This window comes from Vanessa atalanta, chromosome 27 (genome assembly GCF_905147765.1).
Source record: "Vanessa atalanta chromosome 27, ilVanAtal1.2, whole genome shotgun sequence".
Taxonomy (NCBI): domain Eukaryota; kingdom Metazoa; phylum Arthropoda; class Insecta; order Lepidoptera; family Nymphalidae; genus Vanessa; species Vanessa atalanta.
In genome coordinates, this window is record NC_061897.1 from 1,124,586 (window position 1) to 1,145,847 (window position 21,262).

At 31.9% G+C, this 21,262-nt stretch overlaps 2 protein-coding genes across 4 annotated transcripts; one reads left to right on the plus strand and one right to left on the minus strand.

Moving 5' to 3' along the window:
- Positions 1 to 1,373: 1,373 nt before the first annotated feature.
- On the minus strand, positions 1,374 to 20,627 carry LOC125074204. 3 transcript variants are annotated; one of them, XM_047685455.1, is made up of 7 exons: positions 20,420 to 20,627; positions 11,619 to 11,684; positions 10,941 to 11,121; positions 9,598 to 9,712; positions 8,181 to 8,352; positions 4,009 to 4,122; positions 1,374 to 3,372 (listed from the first exon to the last, which is right to left on the minus strand). In XM_047685455.1, the coding sequence occupies exons 2-7, from the start codon at positions 11,673 to 11,675 to the stop codon at positions 3,172 to 3,174; spliced, it is 840 nt and encodes a 279-aa protein (XP_047541411.1). In that variant the 5' UTR covers positions 11,676 to 11,684; positions 20,420 to 20,627; the 3' UTR covers positions 1,374 to 3,171. The 3 variants fall into 3 exon arrangements, with proteins under 3 accessions (XP_047541411.1, XP_047541412.1, XP_047541413.1); XM_047685456.1 differs by lacking the exon at positions 20,420 to 20,627 and adding an exon at positions 18,145 to 18,210; XM_047685457.1 differs by lacking the exon at positions 20,420 to 20,627 and adding an exon at positions 17,980 to 18,038.
- Positions 4,854 to 6,637, plus strand: LOC125074203 (differentially expressed in FDCP 8 homolog). Its single transcript, XM_047685453.1, has one exon. The coding sequence runs from the start codon at positions 5,080 to 5,082 to the stop codon at positions 6,403 to 6,405; it is 1,326 nt and encodes a 441-aa protein (XP_047541409.1). The 5' UTR covers positions 4,854 to 5,079; the 3' UTR covers positions 6,406 to 6,637.
- Positions 20,628 to 21,262: the final 635 nt, after the last annotated feature.

Sequence of the window (21,262 nt, forward strand, 5' to 3'; positions counted from 1 at the left end):
ATCATACAATATTTGTTTATGCATAATTTCTGGTTATATAGTACATTTCTTCAGCTCGTTGTATGATTTTAACTAAAATTTATAACTTTAGTCTTTATAACAACAGATTGAACAAAATATATTTTAGTTAAATTTAATTCAACAACATTTAGTACTGATTAACATAACATCTTAACTAATTAAAAATGACTAAAAAAAAATATTGCTATATCTTTCTAATATATGGGATTAGACAGGGACAGCAACTTTTCGATTTGTCAAATTAGTTTAGAGATTGTGTACAACAGAATCAGTACTATACTAGCCATTATTAGCCGTTTAGCCATTTTTAGGTTATTAGTAAAATTAAAAAAAGTCAATCGAACAAACGCAGATTAAATACAAAAACTTATAAAAGCATGTTTTTCGTTTGTCAAAGTGACTTAACTGACTGAGTAAGAACTTTATAATAATAGATATAAATATGTACCTGTATAGAAAATGTGCACAATTTATTAAACTTCATAACATGCATAATATTAAGGTATTAGAAATATCTAGAATAATAATAGGAATTTAACATAATAGATTTTGTAATTAATTTAATGATATCATAAAAGTTTGCAATGTATTACTGACGTCATAATTATATAAATATATGGATTGCTAAATTTTTTTAATCTGGCAAACCTTATTCGTATTTCATATAAATATGATGTCAATTTTTTAATAAAGCTGGCAGCCCCAATGACGTTCGGCTTTGCACGGACACGCTAATGTTATCGCTCATTGCGTATCACTTACACAAGCCGGATCACTGTGGGTCGGGTTTAAATTTAAAATCTCGCATACATCTTAGAAAACTCTCGTTGAGAATTAACATTGATAGGAAAATGTAAAATAATAATATTTAAGCTAGATTTACACTGGAACTTAAAATTAAGATAAGACATGTTCTTGGCGGTGATAATATGGTTCTATGATGAAAATATGTACAGAAAATATTGTTGAATGTATGCCAAAATTCAGTGTGTGTGGAAGAAGCTTAATAGTTACTTGTAATTCATACTAAATTTTGTTTTGTAATATTAAATGTACTGTGTTTATTTGTAAGCTATACGCCGCCATAAACAGTGTAATTAAAAGAAAGAGTAGATTTTGTATAATTAAGAAGTAACTGTTTTTTTTTTGTCGCCAATGACAGCCTTTGAAGGGTTTAATTTTGTTAATATTTAACAAAAAAATAAATAAAGTGTAGTTACAATTTTCTAATCTGGAATATTATGATTTTGTGGAAATTATGTAATCTCAAATAAATTGAAATTTAATTTCTGAATATAGTTTTATTGATTTCATACAAGCAAACGTTTTTAATTTATATTTTCAGTAGTGTCTATATGAACTAACAAAACAAGTGGTAAATTACACATTTTTCTTTTATAACTTCAATGAAGGAAAGTCTACGATATATATTTATTTTATAACACTTATTGTCTAAAAGCAGGTACAGATAAGCTTTAACAAATAATTCTAAATTTAATATTGATGATCTTAATGCTTACTAGCTGTCTTTATTAATTCTATTTGACGAAGGTCTGAACCTAGCGTCATACTTTAATATTGTTTTAGTAATAATATTTAACATTTTCTAAATATTTGATTATTATTAAGAACATTATTTGTATGATCAAATACCAAGCGATACATTTTTAATAATGAATGATTTATTTATAGGAACAATCTTCTAAGCCTATTACTATTTAGAAACTTCTTAATAACAGCATATTTTGGTGATTTTACTTGTGCACACAAAATAATAGGACTTGCATAATGCCATCTCTGTCTCAATGATAGTGAAAGAGTGAAAAACCATATTAAGTTTGTGTAGCAGACATGGCATCGTGGAGTTTATTAAACATAAGAGATCAATGGCGTCTGTTTTATTTAATATATGACGGGAATATTAAATGATCACGAAAATGATTGTATTTTAACACTAATGACGTCTATAACTATTAATATTATTAACGTATATTTAGAATTTGTTTTGTGTTCAGCTACCATAAATCTAAATACATATAGTTTTAACCTTAAAATATATTTAAAGCGTGTTGCAAAACTATAACTGCCTTTAATCCGAATCAAAACGTAAACCGAACGATAACCAGCATGAATCAATAAAAATACAATTCCATACTATCAATAAACCGTTCTCCTAGAACTCAGCTAGATTTCTGTCCAGTAAAATTCAGACATTTATTATTAATAAGATCAAGTATCAGCCCCTTTTTGGTACCACCTGCTCACTAGACTACAACTATATGAACGGTGAGTGAGCCAGTGTAGAGGCACTACGGTTATAACAACTTACACCGCAATTTAACAGCATATACCTTAAAATCTAAAGACATTTAATAAAGAAGAGTATTCATATAATACAGTAATACGCACAAGGATAATCAACTGTCCTTTTAATTTAGACTTAACTTGCCTTTATAGTATATAACCTCAATAGCGCGAAGGTTAAAGGTTGCCTAGGTGATGAAAAAGTTGCTACTTCAATACTAAACTCTTGGATTATAGCCTACCTAAGCTTTATAGGTCATGATGTCGTCCTCACCGATTTCGGTGGCACCCGGTGACAAGGAAGATCTACAAACTATGCAGGACATATGATAGTGCACTAGTGTGTGCGTACACAGGTGGACAAATACTAAACCACACCCTCACTGCGCAAGCGCAGGCTTGTAGAAAATTAGAAGTGAAATAGAAATATTAGCAAATCCTACCAATCAAACTGGCCTAGTATTTCGAAAGAAAATCACTAAACAATTGCGAATTGGACATCCCGAATATGAACACTCGTTTTAGTAAAGCTATTGAAGGAGTCCTACCTGTGGGAGTTACTTAATATATAACAATAACGTCTTGTGCGTCTGCATTTGACTATCTATTTAACTAATTGAATATTTTAGTGACTTATAAATCCTCATCGTACGTGATGGAGAGCTACAGTGTAACACGTGAATGTATTCCATTAAATATATATTCAGAACAGAGGGACGGAAATGACATCAAATTCTGCATACTCAGTCCTTATATCTGAGATCGAAATAGGAGCGTCATTTCGGTAATTACGGACACATAGCCGTGCCGTTTCCAAGTCTCGTCTGTTCTGATGAGTCGTATCACTTATTGTATAGCACATGAAAATGGATGGTACAGAAGTATGTTGAACATGGCAGATGTGCTCGCTGCCACTTCCATTTGCAGCTGCTTATCTGTGTCCTCGTCTTCCAGTATCTCCTGCACCGATTGCTCCTCTTCCTGCTGATCGTCTAACAGAAGATCTGTTGATGTATTGTCATTGTCGGGAGTTGTAGTAATGAACACCTGGAAATAAAACAACAAACTATACAATGCTAAAAGATCACTGAAAAAATATTTCCACTTTATTAAATTCTTTATAAAGTAGAATGAAAATTAAATTTGAATTTCGGCTACGCCATTAATAGCAACAAATTTGTATATGATAATCAGGAAGTTATCATGGAAGAGTTGAGATGACCACGACCTTAATGGCATTGTTAGATGCCATTGACTTTTTCCAATATGATGAAGCTTTATTTGGCGTTGAAGGGTAGAGAAGTAAGGAAACCTTTACGTCTTAGATCTGGAAGAAATTTGCACATTTACGACTTGCTTTTCTTTTATACATTACTAGCTGTGCCCGCGACTTCGCGCGCGTTTGAATTTAATAATAAAGTTATCGTTGTAGCCTAAGTTACTCCTTTTTACATCAGCTGTCAGTGAAAGTACCGTCAAAATCGGTCCAGCCGTTCCAGAGATTAGCCGGAACAAACAGACAGACAAAAATTGAAAAAATATATACTTAGGTAAATGTACCGTGTATACATATATATAAATTTAGTTAAAAGCGGCTATTTTAATGTTACAAATGGACACTCCAATTTTATTATGTATATAGATAATTATAGCTCGGGAACAAAACCGGTGCATATCACATACATCATCATCCAAATCTATGATAGCCTGATTAGCGACGTCCTGTGGACTGTATGAGGCATAATCATCATCAGAGCTGTATTCATCGCTTTCTTCCTCACATTCAAAGTAACGACTCTGAAAAAAAAAAAAAAATATAAATATAAGTTTACTTATGTATTGAAACATAACATCTTATACTAAATATTAAAAATGTTTTCTCTTAATAAACTGAAAGCATTTTTAAAAAATATTTCAAAATTGTATAATTGATTTGTATTTATAAAAATCCCATCATCACAGTTATGGCCGTAGCTTTAGTTTCAAGGTATATTATGATTAGAGAATAATTAATGAATGAATTAATCAAAATATTAAAATCATATTAAATATAATAGTCTAATGGTAAGAGTATAATTAGTGCAGTATAGACATTATCTATTTTTTATTTAGGCGGTTATAAATTGAGGTCAATTAAATGTTTTGGGGTCAATGATTAACCACTACCTACGGTAATTGGATTAATGTCATAAAACAGTTATACCACATTTAAGACCGAATGATGAAATCATTTTAGATCCTACACAAGTCGGATTTAACTTTGCGTTCCCATATTTTATTTTAAGATAAAAAAAAATATTACAAAAAACAAAATTGTTTATTAAATTAAAAATAATTGTACGAATATCATATGCAACAGCCTTATTTTTGTTTCATTTCGTTTCCATTATTATTTCCTTAATTAATTAGTTCGTACCATTAATAAACTTTGGGTATATGAATTACCAACAGCGTAAACGGAACGTAGTCGCAGCCAACACAACGAAAAAAAAAATCTTTACGGAAACGTCAAACAAAGAGACATTTGTCAAACTTTTACAATCGACCGTGTGTTATTATTTCATTACTCATCATTTATTTTGATTAAAACAAAGGAAACCATGTATGAGTGTACGACGTAATTCAATGAACAACGCACTACGTGATATTACAATGATATAAATAATATAAACCCGTTTCAAACTCTTCGTTTATCTATAATGTGGTGAAGATTATAAAAGTAGTTTATTATTGGAAATTACGTGTGCACACACCATGGCCGCGGCCCTCGCAAACGATTCCCCCAGGTATCGCAACAGCTTAATTTGCTGCAGCCCCAGAAGTGTAGACGTTACGTCTAGATCATCGTCATCGACCTCCGGATGTGTCTCCGCTGACGAAAGCTGTGACTCTAACTACATTCCCAAGTCAATAGCAAATAAGAAACTTAAAATTCACAGCTCGGCAACAAAGGAAGAATTGGAGAAAGCGATAAACCAATGCAAGGAATTAGTTTTAAATAGCCCTCAGTGTTCTGATGAGCGTAAATGGTTAGTGCGTTATTTAGTTGAACTACGTTTAAGATTAGAAGATCTGAAGGACAACGATGGTCAGTTGAGGCCAAGGGTTGCCATAAAAGGGCATCATTTTGAACAACAAATTAATACAAGCAACAGAAAGCAATACTGTGATCATTGTAGCGGCGTTATTTGGAGTATTGTGCAAAGTTCATATGTATGTACTGACTGTGGATATGTTTGTCACTATAAATGTGTAGATGACATATGCAGAGTGTGTGCGCATGTTGTAATGACCGAGAGAGGGCAATTTGAAATGAGTATATGCCCTGAAAAAGGTTTAGCATCACAGGACTACAAGTGTGCAGAATGTGGCACTGCCTTAACATTCAAAGACACTTGGAATGAGCCTCGTCTCTGTGACTACACTGGAATGTATTTCTGTGCAACGTGCCATTGGAATGACTTATCTGCGATTCCAGCTAGAGTTGTACACAATTGGGATTGGGATAAACGATACATATCACGGCTAGCGTACCAAATGCTGAACTTATCATGGTCTCGACCATACATTGATGTCGAGAATATCAACTCTAGGCTGTTCAACTTTATTGCTGAACTAGAATGGGTCCACAAAATGAGAAAAGATCTTGAGTGGATGAGGAGATACTTATGTGCCTGTGCTGAGGGGTCCACTCTCCTGTCTCCGTTATTTGTACAACTCGGTGATGTCAATAAAAAGTACAGCATGGCCCATTTACAAGCTATAAATGATGGAAGTCTTGAAACTCAACTAACAGAATTAACTGAAGTTTGCCGAGTTCATATAACAAACTGCGCATTATGTTCTGGAAAAGGATACTTATGTGAAGTCTGTGGCAATAATGAAATCTTATATCCATTTGACAGCGGAGCAATATTGTGCAACAAATGCAACTCGATGTTTCACAGAAGTTGCTGGTTAAGGAAAGGACAAGCTTGCTTAAAATGCTTGCGCTTAGACAATAGAAAAAAGGACACAGTTCAGTCTCCGGACGACGTTGACACACATTTGGAATATGACATTGATAAATTTGTCGAATAGATTTTTATGTTTGTTTATGATCTGTAAATTTTAATAATAAATATATCTAACAAGTTGTTTATATTGTAAATAAATACATTAAGGTCCAACATAACCAACATTGTTTGGCAATAATATATTTATAAGTTCAATTTAGCTTTACAATTTTTATGAAACTAAGCTTTGTGACAAAAATAAAATGTCAATATTAAAAAAAAAAAAAAATGCCTTGGTGCTGTTGATTAATAATATTTGAAATAAATAAGCTTTAATGCAAGTGCTGATAAAATTGCTCCAATATTATATAAATTAATGTTGTGTTGTTTGGCTGGGTCAAAAATAAAATTTAATTATCGAATAAGACTTTATTTTATCTGTATCTTTTAACACAAATCATTCGGAATTCGAATTTCGAATTTGTTTCAAAATACAAATTGGTTGGGCAAATAAAAATTGGTTTTATTCAAATAAACTTTTACAAGTAATTTTGAATCACCGAATGTAACTGTAGCTGATTTGATTATGAGAAAAATATTCAACTATTAATATCAAAGTCTTAATATACACTAAATGTACTAATAGCAGAGTCTGATGCAGAAGGCATTTTTTACGGTATTGGAGGTAAGGGTTTTATGTGCGTGAAATTGATTACAGCAATCAGATTGTAAATTAACGTAAAAGTACATAAATAAACATGTGATTTATATCCAAATAACTAAAATAGAATTATTTTTTATTCTTTTTAATTTTGTAAAAAGAAAATAGGATAATTTTGCCGCGCAAACGTGCCACGATAGTAGCCGACGAGCGTTCTATTCTAGTACTTGACACTTGGAATGTGGTAACACACCTTCCTCTCCCCTTCATCACTGGAGAGATTTCTATATTAAAAAAACTCCCAATGGTGTCAGTAGACATTTTTTTATTCGTCGCTGCCACTTTTTACGAGGTTCCTCTTACCTCCTCTGACCTCCGGCCATTAATTGACATTTTTTTCATATACTTAACTGTTTTGAAACATTTGACAGTACGGTCAGACAGACGGATAGAATCAGTGATAACAATTGTATGTGTACGAGACGTAAGGATAAACTTATAACGCAAAGTTTTCGACTCTACAAAGTCAAAAAATCCTTCTTGGGGCAAGGTATTCATTTGTTTAATAAATTTCCGCAGATATTTTTAACTTTGCCGATTCATAAATTCAAACCATTTGTAAATTTTTTACTTAAATAAAGATAAATGAAGAAAGGTTAAGAAGGCATATTATTTAATACAAGATTTCAATATTATATAAGACAATAAGAAAGCGTCGAGCAAATACTTTTTGACTTCCAGGCAGGATGTGTTATATACATGGGTATATAATTGTATTTAAATAATATGAATTTGTATTTTTTAATGTTGACAAAGGGTAAGTACATATTTTGATCTATAAGTAGCACACCAATAGTAACTTAGAACTGCTACACAATTTATCATCAGTTAACAAAACGATTTGAGTATAGACTATATACACGTATAATATGCCAATGCCAATAGCCTATTCCAATGGAAGTAGGAAAAAAGACGACTAACAACATATCTTTACTTATATTACCACACTATTGCACTTAACTACTTATTGCCACTTTAATTTTACTTCCAAAATTCCGATAACAGTTTCGTCGACGTTCAAAACGCCATTTTTTCGTAAATCCATAGTGAATATCATAGACTAATCAAGCTCTCGACCAATGATTTCGCTTCAAAAATTATATATAAGTTAAAGTTACCTTACAATTATCGCAACTTACCTGACAATCCAGACACCGACACGACTCCCTGTACGTACAGCTCGTCAGCACAGATTCAAAATGTTGCAGATATTGCACTTGTTCCGACTCCAAGTTCCGCTTCCTGCGCGCGAGAGACGCTAAGAACGACAGGAGAGAAACTCTGCAAGATGGTTTTGATTTTGAATGTTCACTGAAAATAATAATTCGTTTGAGAATATTTTATTGTTTGTATATATTTATGATTGGAGAAATTTTCTTGTAAGCTTATGGCTTTATCTTACGTTGACCTTCTAATCTACTTTCGACTACAACAACTGATCTGTGGACACAGGAAATGTTATATAAAATACTCTCTCACACGCAAATACAGGGTTGTCATTTGGGAGGGACTTGACCCCGCTAAAGGTAGGTTTTAGCAAAGTAAATACTAAAAGGGACAACAATACGACACAACTTAGATGTAGCATCGCCAAATTTCGTAAAACCGATCATATCCATGACCACTTACCATCAGGTAGCCCATATGCTCGTCAGCCAATCTATGCCATAAAAAAAACTCCTTAGCCACCTTCTAAATATACCATTGCCCTCATTATAGTACTATGTAATATATATTTGATACCGGAGAGAGGCCAGGTTCGGGAGCGACTGTATATGCTTTTTGAATGACGGAACTGTAACACTGTTAAACTCTGTATTGTTATTAAGTTTTTGGGTGTCCCGATCAAGAAATTGAATTCTGGACGTCATATCATGTTAAATTACCGGTATACAATGTGCGTTAGTTAAAGCAACGCTCGTACGAGATGTTTTAGTTGCTTGAGATGACGAATATAACCAACGACAGCAAAATAAATAGGTACATATTAGATGAAATTTATAATAATGAAATAATAATTTACGGGGAGGGGTGTCTTCGCGAGTGAATACATCTATCTATCATCATCTATCAACTTGGTGGTAGGGCTTCGTGTTAGTCCATCTGTATAATAAAATTGTAGAGTCTGTTTGTAATATTAAAATAACCGCTTTTTACTAAATGCATATATATGTATACTCTGTTTGTTCCGGCTAATCTCTGGAATGGCTGGGCCGATTTTGATGGGACTATCACTGGCAGATAGCTGCTGTAATAAGGAGCAACTTAGGCGACTTTTATTTTAGAATTAGTGTTAAATTCAAACGCGCATGAAGTCGCGGGCACAGCTAGTACTTAATATTATTTTGTTACGGTTTGAAAGGCGACAGAGCTGAGTGTAACTACAAGCACAAGTTACATCTTAGTTCCCAAGGTTGGTGGCGCATTGACGTTTTAACGAATATTTCTTACAGAGCAATGTCTATGGGCGGTGGTGATCACTAAGCTTCCGGTGGAAAATCCCACCCTAGACTTATTCCTTATCTATTTTATACAAAGAAAACATCGATAACTCACTCTTGCTCAACGGCATTCATTATAGTCGGTTTTTCATCACAAAGCAAAGTCTCGCTCGAGCGACGTTTGATGCGACGCTTCACACAACTCACTGGCATATTCGCTTCACATATCACTGTCGAACAGTTATTTCATATAATAGGCTTAAATAACAAGGTACACGCAGGCCAGTCTCGATCCAGGGTATGCAAAAAATCCCGGGCACCGCGCGTTAGAAGTCACCTCCAGATGATGGTCGAGTCTTGGATCATCGGTGAGGCGCCACAAAAATATTTTGTTTCGAGTATATCATAACACTGTTTGCACTTGGACGCTTGCTGTGCTTAAGACTGGGTAGATCAAGAAAAATGGGGGACGGTTGAATTTAGTAACTAATTTAAACAATATAATAATAATACTTAATATGTTGCTATTATTCTTGGGTAAGCTAACATAAATATGTCGATAAATCTGAATGGTTACTATGCGTTCATTAGCTGTTCTAACAACTAATATAATATAGTTTATAACTGAGGTTTGTCTGGGCCTCGCAAATTCGAGCCTTTGTCTCTTTATATGATTTAGCTACAATTGTTATCTGTAACAATTATTTTTATTTTTTTCAAATTTATAATTGAATGTGTTTCGTTTTAAAAGCCTACAAACTCAAACTCAAATTCCTTTATTCAACATAGAAGCATTACACTTACTTATTGATGGTCAAATTAAACACTACCACCCGGTTCGGAAAAAGGAACACCCTGACCTGAGAAGAACCGGCGAAAGAAACTCAGCGGGTTTTTTTTTTTTTGTCAAATTAATTACATACATAATTGTATATGAGTACAAACAGCCAGGAAGCGATCGTTTCATTCCCAAGGTGTGCTACCTTTCGCACACAAGCGTTCCTTAACAATTTTTTTTAAATTCATCACCTTTAGACCGATCATCATGTAACATTTGATACTAAATTAACGCGATATAATTGGTCGAGAGCTTGAATATTCTATGATATCATTTAATCGCGAAAAAAAAATTTAATGTCTACGAAGATATTATCGAAACTTGAAAGTAAAATCAAAGTGGATATAAGTAGTTAAGTAAAATGGTGTTGTATTATAAATGAAGATATATCAAGAACTGTTTGTAGTGGAAAACAAAACAGAACTATTAGCAAATCGCATAGAATACGCAAATCTAAGAATTGTTCGTCTTTACTCCTTCTCCAATAGGAGATAATGTCTTAATGAAATAATATTAAATATTTTTTTTAATAACTTACAGTTGCAAACATACTTACATCACAGATAATTTATGTACTTAAAATATATTTATGAAAAAAAAATTGCACTACTAATAAATACCGGTGTTATTTTGATCGCAATAATTCCAATTTATCGTTTCCGGGTTATAATTAGCGTCAAAGTCGGCACGTTTATTCGTCTGTTCGTTTGGCCACAGCTCCTCAACTGATTGGTTTTGGTAAATCGTTTCCGTCGATGTATTTCCATTTTCGATGTCATAATTGTTCGGTGGTTCTAATACCTACAATGTTTGGAAATTCAATGTATAAAATTTATATTAATAATATTTTTTATCCTTTATCGCATTAGGATTAAGATACAATACGTTATAAGCTATTTCATATGAAAGATTTTGATATAATTAATAGATTTATAAAGGTACATAATTTTTTTTATAGTCTTAATTCTAAAATAAATTACGAATTATTATTGTAAGCTGAATCCGCAGTAAAAACAGCCATAAAAAAGAAAACAAAACATGAAGAAAAGGCATTGACCCGACTAACAGATTAAAAAACGAAACTACACAGATTTTAAATTTGGAACCTTAGAGAACACGCTAAGAAATGATTTTACGGAATTTTACGAGCGACACAGCTTCAATCTCCAACTTGATCCAATTGACCTTTCCAAAGTATGTTTTAAGCGTAAAGTTTTAGAGATTTCTGAGACTTAATGTCATAAAAATACATTTCTAAATTAAACTCGATTTGTTACTGTTATTATAACAAAACTTACCTCATAATGAGCTCTGCTTCCTAAGAAAAAAACCGCTCCATTATTGCCGGCAGCCATATTTGTTTACTGAGAATATAGATGATTAATTTTAAATTGAAATTACCGTAATAATTTGAACAGTGTTGTTTAAATAAACATGTTTAATATAAAATAACACAAATTAAAAAATATCAACTTATGTTTTTACCGATCCTAAACTCGTCGGTATTGCATACGACCTGTAAATAAATACCATCAACGTAAAATAACCTTTATTAATGGTGATTAAAAGTCTCAAGTTTAAGGTAGATATAAAATATATAATGATAAACTTTTTGCTCAATGATTTTATTCGGTTATTCTACGATTCATCGTTTACAGTTCCGATACATACAATATTATGATAACAAGCTTACGACAAGACGAACTTTATTCCAGAGTTATTAGTTAACTCGGTGAGGTGTGTAGTTGCGGGCTGTTGGAATATACAAAAATTCAAGCCTCTATACATAATAGATTTCTCTTTCATTATATTATTCAATCTTTCACTCATTCACATTCGCTCACCACTCATTCAATCAACGAACAGCTTTACTTGATTATTTAATATTCATTATTAAAAAACATTGTCAAACAGTGCAGACGTGTCTTATTATACCTACCCCATTTCCCTTCAGGTTATGGACCCAGGTCATGTTTAAAGTTGTTTAAATAATTAAAATTAATAGTAAAAGTGTTACTCAAAATGGATTAAGAAGAATATGCTAGCAAAAGGTACGATTGTAGATTACTTGGGTGACACATTTTTAAGCTTTGCAAGAGGTTCTTCTACTGCAAAATCCATAATGGCCGAACTAGACAAAGTATATGAGCGGAGGAGCTTAGCGACTCAATTAGCTTTACGTAAACAGTTACTTAATATGAAACTACAGCCAGATGTGACACTATTCGAACATTTTAACAATTTCGATAATATCATTACTGAATTAATATCGGCTGGTGCAAAATTGGATGAGATGGATAAAATATCACATTTACTTTTAACTCTACCCACATCATACGATGGTGTTATAACGGCACTGGAAACACTTGGAGAGGAACAATTGCATCTATCTTTTGTAAAAACTCGTCTTCTAGATCACGAAGTCAAACTAAAGAATACCACGACGACAGAACTCAAAGTTTTACATACATCAACGAATAAATTCAAATCGCAGAACAAAATTGGATTCAATAAAAGGAAATCATATAATTATTATAAAAAGAAGTCATACACCGGAAATTCATCATATAAAATTTCAAAATTATATTGTGATTATTGTGGACGACGAAATCATATGAAGAAGGATTGTCGATTTTTCAAAAAGTTACAACAAAATGGAGGTAGTAGCGGCAGTAAAACAGCAGCTGCGAGCGCTTTGCAAATCAGAAACGATAACGAGGACAGTTTCGCATTTATGTTTTCAACGTGTAAGTTGTCAAATTCTTATAAATATCATATTAATAATATTGTTTTCATTTTAGATTCGGGTGCAACTGACCACGTTGTAAATAGTAAGGAATTATTTTCTTCCTACTCAGACTTCACAATACCGATTAAAATTGGTATAGCTAAGAACAATGAAAGCATTCAAGCGTTTGGTAAAGGTACAATAAATGTCACTACTAATTTAGGTTTTCAAGGGGCGATTAATAATGTATTATATGCGCCGGACGTGCCATGTAATTTAATATCTGTATATCGTATTCAACAAGGAGGTATGGTTGTTATATTTAAAAATAACAGTGTTTATATTAACAATAGTATCAAGTGCTTAGTATCGAGTGTTATCAGTAATAATTTATTTAAATTAGTTTTTCAAGTGCATACGCGATCTCAACATAATTTAAATTTGTCTCAAACTTCTACATCTTACGAACTATGGCATAAGCGTCTAGGTCACTTAAACAAAAATAAATTTAACATTCTAAAAAACTTAATTGATGATAGTTACCTAATTAATGATATTATGCCTAATGATACATTATGTGAGTCTTGCATACTTGGTAAACAGTCGCGGTTGCCCTTTGCAAAATCAAAAGATAAATCAGTCAGAAATAGGCCACTTTTTATAGTTCATTCCGATATTTGTGGTCCTATTACACCACCTACATTTGATGATAAAAATTATTTTATTACTTTTATTGACGATTTTACTCATTATACAGTAACGTATTTGATGCATTCTAAATCTGAAGCATATAAATGTATGAAAGACTACGTAACAAAATGTGAAAATTTATTTAATTCTAAAGTTGTTAATTTATATTGCGATAATGGCCGAGAGTACCTTTCAAACGAATTCAAAGAATTTTGTGTTGACAAAGGGATAATGTATCATTTAACGGTTCCTTACACCCCACAACAAAATGGTGTATCAGAAAGAATGAATCGTACATTAACCGAAATGGCTCGAACATTGGTTACAAGTGCGAAATTAAATAAAATATTTTGGGGTGAAGCTGTTTTAACAGCTACTTATTTAATTAACATACTACCCACTAAAACTCTGATAAATAAAACACCATACGAAATGTGGCATGGTAAAAGGCCGAAAATAAATCATTTAAAAATGTTTGGATCTACTGCATACGTTCATAACAAAGCTAGAAAAACTAAATTTGATGAGAAATCTTTCAAGTCAATATTGATCGGTTACGATGCAAACGGTTATAGATTATTCAATATCGAAAATAATCAAGTTTTTATAGCTCGCGATGTTATTTTTGACGAGTTAAACTTTGAAAAATCACGCCCTACACGTAGCAGTAGTGACAACATTGAAACCCTTTCAAAATTTAGTAAGCCCGAAATTGATTCGGCAAAGCTAAAAATAGATCAACAACAAGATTCTTTTAATGACAATTCGTTGGACGGTTCATCGAATACCACTAATTTAAGACGTAGCGAAAGAATTCGAGAATTACCCCCAAAGAATTATAAGCAAAGGCACGATCCTGATTTATTTTTATCTCTTTTTAATGATACGCAATCTTTACCTACATCATATAAGAATATCTTCGATAGGCACGATTCTGATAAGTGGTTGAACGCTATACAGGATGAAATTGAGTCGCTTCGAAGCAACCAAACGTGGACATTAGTTATTAGACCGAAAAATGTTAATATTATAAGTTGCAAGTGGGTATTTACAATTAAAAATAATGAATTTGGTGAACCTACACGTTATAAAGCTCGGTTGGTTGCTCGAGGTTTCACTCAAGAGTATTTACAAGACTATCACGAAACGTTCGCACCAGTGGCTCGGATAACTACTTTTAGATTTATATTAGCACTGGCAAATCAGTTTGATTTACATTTACACCACATGGACGTTAAAACCGCGTTTCTAAATGGTATATTGAAAGAAAATATTTATATGGAAGTACCGGAAGGTATTTTAGCAAGTAATAACCAGGTTTGTAAATTGAATAAAACATTATATGGCCTAAAGCAGTCGTCCAGGTGTTGGTATGCACGGTTCGATCTCATTCTCAAGGAAATGGGTTTTAAGAACTCTGAATTAGATCCTTGTCTGTACATATTAGATAAAAATTGTATAGATAAAAACGTGTATATAGTTCTGTACGTTGATGATTTAATTATTACTACTAAAAATAGTAATTTATTACAAGCGTTTAAAAACAGTTTAATGCAAAAATTTCAAATGACTGATTTGAAGGACTTAAAACTATTTCTTGGTATTAGAATTCAAAGAACAACTAATACAATTTCTTTAGATCAAACAACATATTTGCAAAATGTTCTAAATAAATTTTCTATGAAAGATTGTAATCCATCGAATTCACCTTTTCCTTCTAAAATCAATTTTGTAGCTTTAAATTCAGACACTCACTATGATGCACCTTGTAAAAATGTTATAGGATGCCTTATGTATGCAATGCTTTGCACAAGGCCAGATATTTGTGCTTGTATTAATATATTAAGTAGATATCAATCTAAAAATAACGAAGAGTTGTGGAAATATTTAAAACATCTCTTACGATACATTAAAGGTACAATTAATTTAAAATTGGTTTATAAAAAATCTGAATATAAAGAGATAATAAGTGGGTATGCAGATTCCGACTGGGGAGGTGACGAGAACGACAGAAATAGTACAACTGGCTATTTGTTTAAGGCCTTTAATAATTGTACAATTTCGTGGACCACACGAAAACAAAATACTGTCGCCGTCTCTTCAACGGAAGCTGAATACATGGCTCTCTTTGAGGCTGTGAGAGAAGCAGTCTGGATAAGGTCATTGTTAAATAGTATTTCTATACAAATAACAGAGCCTATTGTAACATTTGAAGACAATAATAGTTGTATATGTATTGCCAATAACCCCACAAATCACAAAAAATCTAAGCACATAGATATAAAATATCATTTTATTAGGGAACAAATCGCTAATCAAATAATAAAGCTAGAACCTATTTCCACAGGAAATCAACTAGCTGACATGTTCACAAAAGCGATACCTTCCAAGAGATTTATAGAATTAAGAAAGAATTTAAATTTGTTTTGAAAAATAATTCATGTTTTGTGTTAATCAAGTAAATGAAGGAATGAGTTTATTTAATAAATAAAACTATGGTTTATGTAACTAAATAGTTAGTATTTTATTTGTAAAAATGAGTAATGAAAGAAATTATGTTATGGTATTGTTATATTATATTAACTTGTATTTTTGAGGGGGACTGTTGGAATATACAAAAATTCAAGCCTCTATACATAATAGATTTCTCTTTCATTATATTATTCAATCTTTCAATCATTCACATTCGCTCACCACTCATTCAATCAACGAACAGCTTTACTTGATTATTTAATATTCATTATTAAAAAACATTGTCAAACAGTGCAGACGTGTCTTATTATACCTACCCCATTTCCCTTCACGGGCATCCCGGTAACCATTTCAAAGTGATTCGTAAAGTCTAAGTAACACGATAAGGGATCATAACATCAAAAGGGTCTTTTGATTAAATACTTCTTTTATTCGTCATCTTTTTCGAGAAGCATACATGATTGGATCCGAGGGTTCCTTTCTTAAATTAATCTTACTAAACGTCTACCTATAGAAAGTTTGTAGAAAGACAATAATAATATTTAATAATAAGAGTTTGATCTATCTCACAAAGAGCTATGTTAATATTTTGAAATTCTAACTTCAAGTTAAAGTTTAAAATAATTCGCAATAGTGCAGATTAAAAAAAAATATAAATTTAGTTTTCTGGTTTTCAAGAAATGGACACAACTTTCAAAAAATAAAAATTACTTTATTTGAGTTTCGTTCGTATCGAATTAAACTTGAGAACATTTTTGAAATCGTAATTTTACTAGTGTAATAATAATATCGGAATGTAAATTCTATAGAGATGAACCGGCACTAAACTCTTACAAGAGTTGCATGAATCAAATATAGTTTCTAAATTTATTAATAATAACTGAATAGCCTTATTTTTTTAATATTTGACACCTACACCCCTTAGTTCATGTATTTATCTAAAGTTGAAGGAGGATTGTTGTATTGTAAAAGAAGTGCAACACGCTCGCCAAACTTCATACTGCGACGCTTTCTCTAATTTGACAGAGTCTATAAAAATATAAACACTCAAACAATGTCTGTGTCTAACCATCGAAGACTTACTGTAATTCTTGTTCTCTGATAGATTATACATCGAATGCCGTGACATTTGATTTAAAAAAAAGACATACGAAGATTGTAGTAAAGGTCACAAATCAAGAGCCAAGACGATTATTTATACTTGTGGATTAGTCTCTACTTTGTGTATATTATGATAAAGGCAGATGGAAAATTATCAGTACTATAGCGAAGCAACAAAAAGAAAAACAACTGCATGTCTGATTTTAGTAAACACAAAAGAGTTTTTATTTAGTAATGACGTGGTATTATCAATATTTATATTATAATTTTTTTTAATAATAGTAAATAAGATGAAAAAAAAAACATGGAAATTTAAATATGTTTTCCTAAAATTATTACGCTTGAATCTATACCACTAGGCGAACACTCATCTATACTAGTTTTCAAATATTATCGTATTAGAACAGGAACTATTTCGAAATATGTCAATCAATTTATCGTGATTCCGTGACCTATAAATGTAGTCTATGAAAGTCGGTCACACACGTATGTCGTACTAAATTAACGTTTTTAAAATCAATACATATATTTTAATGACTCGCCACACGGTTGAATTATTATTCCATTTGTTTATTATGTTACTTTTTTAGCAACAATTGCATGAAATATTTAAATATAACTTTCCTGTAATGCAGTTATTATATTTTATAAACTTATTTTTTACTTACCTGTCTATTAACTTTTTTTTTTAATTATTGTCTTAAGCGTGCACAAAATATTTCGTCCAAGGTAAAAAAAAATATATAAAAAATTTACTGTTAGATTGATAATTTTTGAATTAATAACAAATATTAAAGTAGATTATATCGTATTTATATGATACACATACACACCAGAAATCTAAAGCAAAAATGTTGTGAAATAAATAATTATTTCCACCGTCTCGCTGTTTTTGACGTGTTACGATCCTGCGCAGTACAATCGGTATTATCACAGGGTTGCCACGGTCCCAGCTGATTAGTATAAGGGTAGGTACAACACTCTTCCCCCACCTTTAGGATATTATTTGATATATTATATAATAACTTTTAACGATAATCGAATAACAAATCTATAAATTAATAATTGATTTTTAATTTCCAAATAAGCAAATGAAAATAATGGAATATTTAGCTTTAGCGCCATCTATGTAAAATGTCTGTTTTTTGTTTTGTGTTAAGTTCGACTATCACATCAGACAGAAGACACACCACTGGTTCAATTAGACCCTGGCCTACTGGGTCAAAATTATTGACACGATAGCTGAAGAAACCGTTGAGGAAACGCCCGGGCAAAAAGGTAGACCTTGAGGCCCGTACCCGGCTTGAACCCACACACGGAATATCATATCACAATACTAAGATAACCCCATAAAGAACTATGTGTTTATCAATTAAATGTGCATGTTCACAAAGTTACTATCTAGATCTTTATGAGAGATTATTTGTGTTTTTTTTCTTAAGAGATGGCCCTTAGAGACTAAACTATTATATTTAGCACTATTAAATTGGGAGCCTCGTTGGGTTATTCGCTCATAATGGCGCACAACGAAAACCCGCTTTTAATTTCGGGCATGGCCACTGCAAATAAAGTATGCTCTTTTTTAATTTCATTAAAATAAAATAAATTCTCAGCCTGATATTTGGTAGAGTTAATACTCAGGGAGCTAGAAAAAACACGTGTAGCCAAATCTTGAAATAGTAGCTTGCGGGCCGGCGTGGCTTGGCGAGGGCGACTAGTGCAGTTCATTCTCTGTGACTGTACTAGCCGTCATCGCGCTTGGACTCCACTACCACCTACCACCAGATCATACCAACGGTTAATATGAATAAAAATAAAAACTTACATCTGAACAAAAAGGATGGTAACTGTGTTTCCTTTACTTGAGCGTATTATTCTGAGCAGCTGAATTTTGTCTGAGATTCTTTAATAATAGCGACCGCAAAATTCTTCTTTAATTTTAGTATCGTAAAATGCACTATTATAGTATGCCAAGCACAGACAACTAATCTACACTTGTCTTTTTTTTTTCAAATACATAGGTAGGCTTACTAGTCGACGTGATAGTAAGCGATCTCTACTGCCCAAAGAGATCGGATCGGCACTGAGAGGATAATTAAGATTAAATTAAATCATAGAAAAAAAATTTACTAAAATATTTACAAATGTTATTATATGAAACGTAAGCAATTATTCATAGACAATATTTGATAGAATAATAACATCGATATTTAATCTTATTTTGTAGTCCTTTGCGAGTGTTTTAGACACAAAAAGTATTGGCCGAGGTCAAAACATACTAACTGTGATACTAATATAATATTAATTAATTAATTTTTATAATAAGTTAGAGATAGTGTCTTTATTTCGTTTTTGGTATTTAATGTGATTCTGAGAGAATTAACTTCGAATCTAACTCGTGAAATGTTGACAACTGAATTACAGGTATACGTACGCCATTTTGATAAGTGTAACCATTAACATTTTATAACTATTAAAGTCTCTGTCGCATATCAAATTCCGACATTTCACGGTCGTATTTTGCTATAAGTTTGGAATTTCTTGTTACAGTATAAGCCCTAAAGATTGAAATTAGTTTCACGTTTCAAAATGGAGCCCTACGGATAATGGTTTTATCACAATTACATAAGTAATAGTATGTTTATATTTAATATTATATATATAATGTGTAATAAGATTAATTATAAAACAAAAAATAACATACACCAATTTAAAACCAGAATATAAACATATACAAATCAGCTTAAGCGTGAAGTTTTTATTAAGACGAAATTACATATTAAGCTTGTCCAAAAATAAAATTAAAATGAATGAAGAAAATAACTGGGACATCGTGAGATAATGTTTTAAATATTAAGTTCATTTTTTTTTCAGTTTACATTTTTATTTATTCTTATTAGCATTTAAAATTCCAAACCTTATGTATGTCATTTAAGACGAATTATTAGATTACAAGTGTAGTTTTCAAGTTGGAAACAAAAACAGGAGGACCCGAACAAAATGTTTGAAGATATCAATTCTATAATTAAAATTAATATTTATAAGTTTATAAATAATACAATGGACATATATATTTTTGAATTATTATAAAAAAGGAGTCAAATTTACCACGTCGGGGCTGTGAGCAGTCATAGTGTCCAAGCATTCGTCATTCTCCTGCGTCTGGGTACAAAGTACTTTTTTCTAGCGATTACGTCTAGTTTGACAGAATGGCAAATCTTGAAATTGGATCTTATGTGACGTTGAAACAAGGTTTAATTTAGTGTGCGACGCATTCTCGTTGGTGGATGCGTGTACCACCGTACCTCGTGGTAACGGACCCCTCGAGAGTACAAGTTAAATTATTGCTTATATGCAACGATGTTATAAAACTTCGATAGCGCGATTCAGTTTTGCAGTGTAATTTGAGATGCAGAGACTGCTTTCACTTATTTTTTAGTTTGTTCAAAAATATATATGGGTTAAATTATATTTAATCAGTAGCTTATATTAAATCCCCAGCGCCACAATTCTTACAGGATTCCTATTAGAAAAAAATATATTTTTCTTTATTAATATACGACGAATTTTATAACTCTACAAATGCAATTGAGACGTAATCGTAATGATTTGTTTTTAAGCCTTGTTACATATTTATTAGCATGTAAACTATAACAGTGTACATACAAAAATTATTAATGTTGAAAAATAAATTCACATAAAAAACCAATCTCAATACTTTGATATTCCTGAGTAGTCTGTTGTATCACTACTCTACATTTTGAGTAGTGGAGGGGTTGAAATCAGGTTTCTTAGCGTTTAAGAAGTTCATACAATGCACCACATATTGTTGCCAAGCAAATATACAACCAATTCAGTTAAAATATAAGTCAATATTGTGTGACGGTCTCGTTATGTTTTGCCGACTTCAGATGGTATCGCTGTTTTTTTTAATTCACTTACATCGTTTCT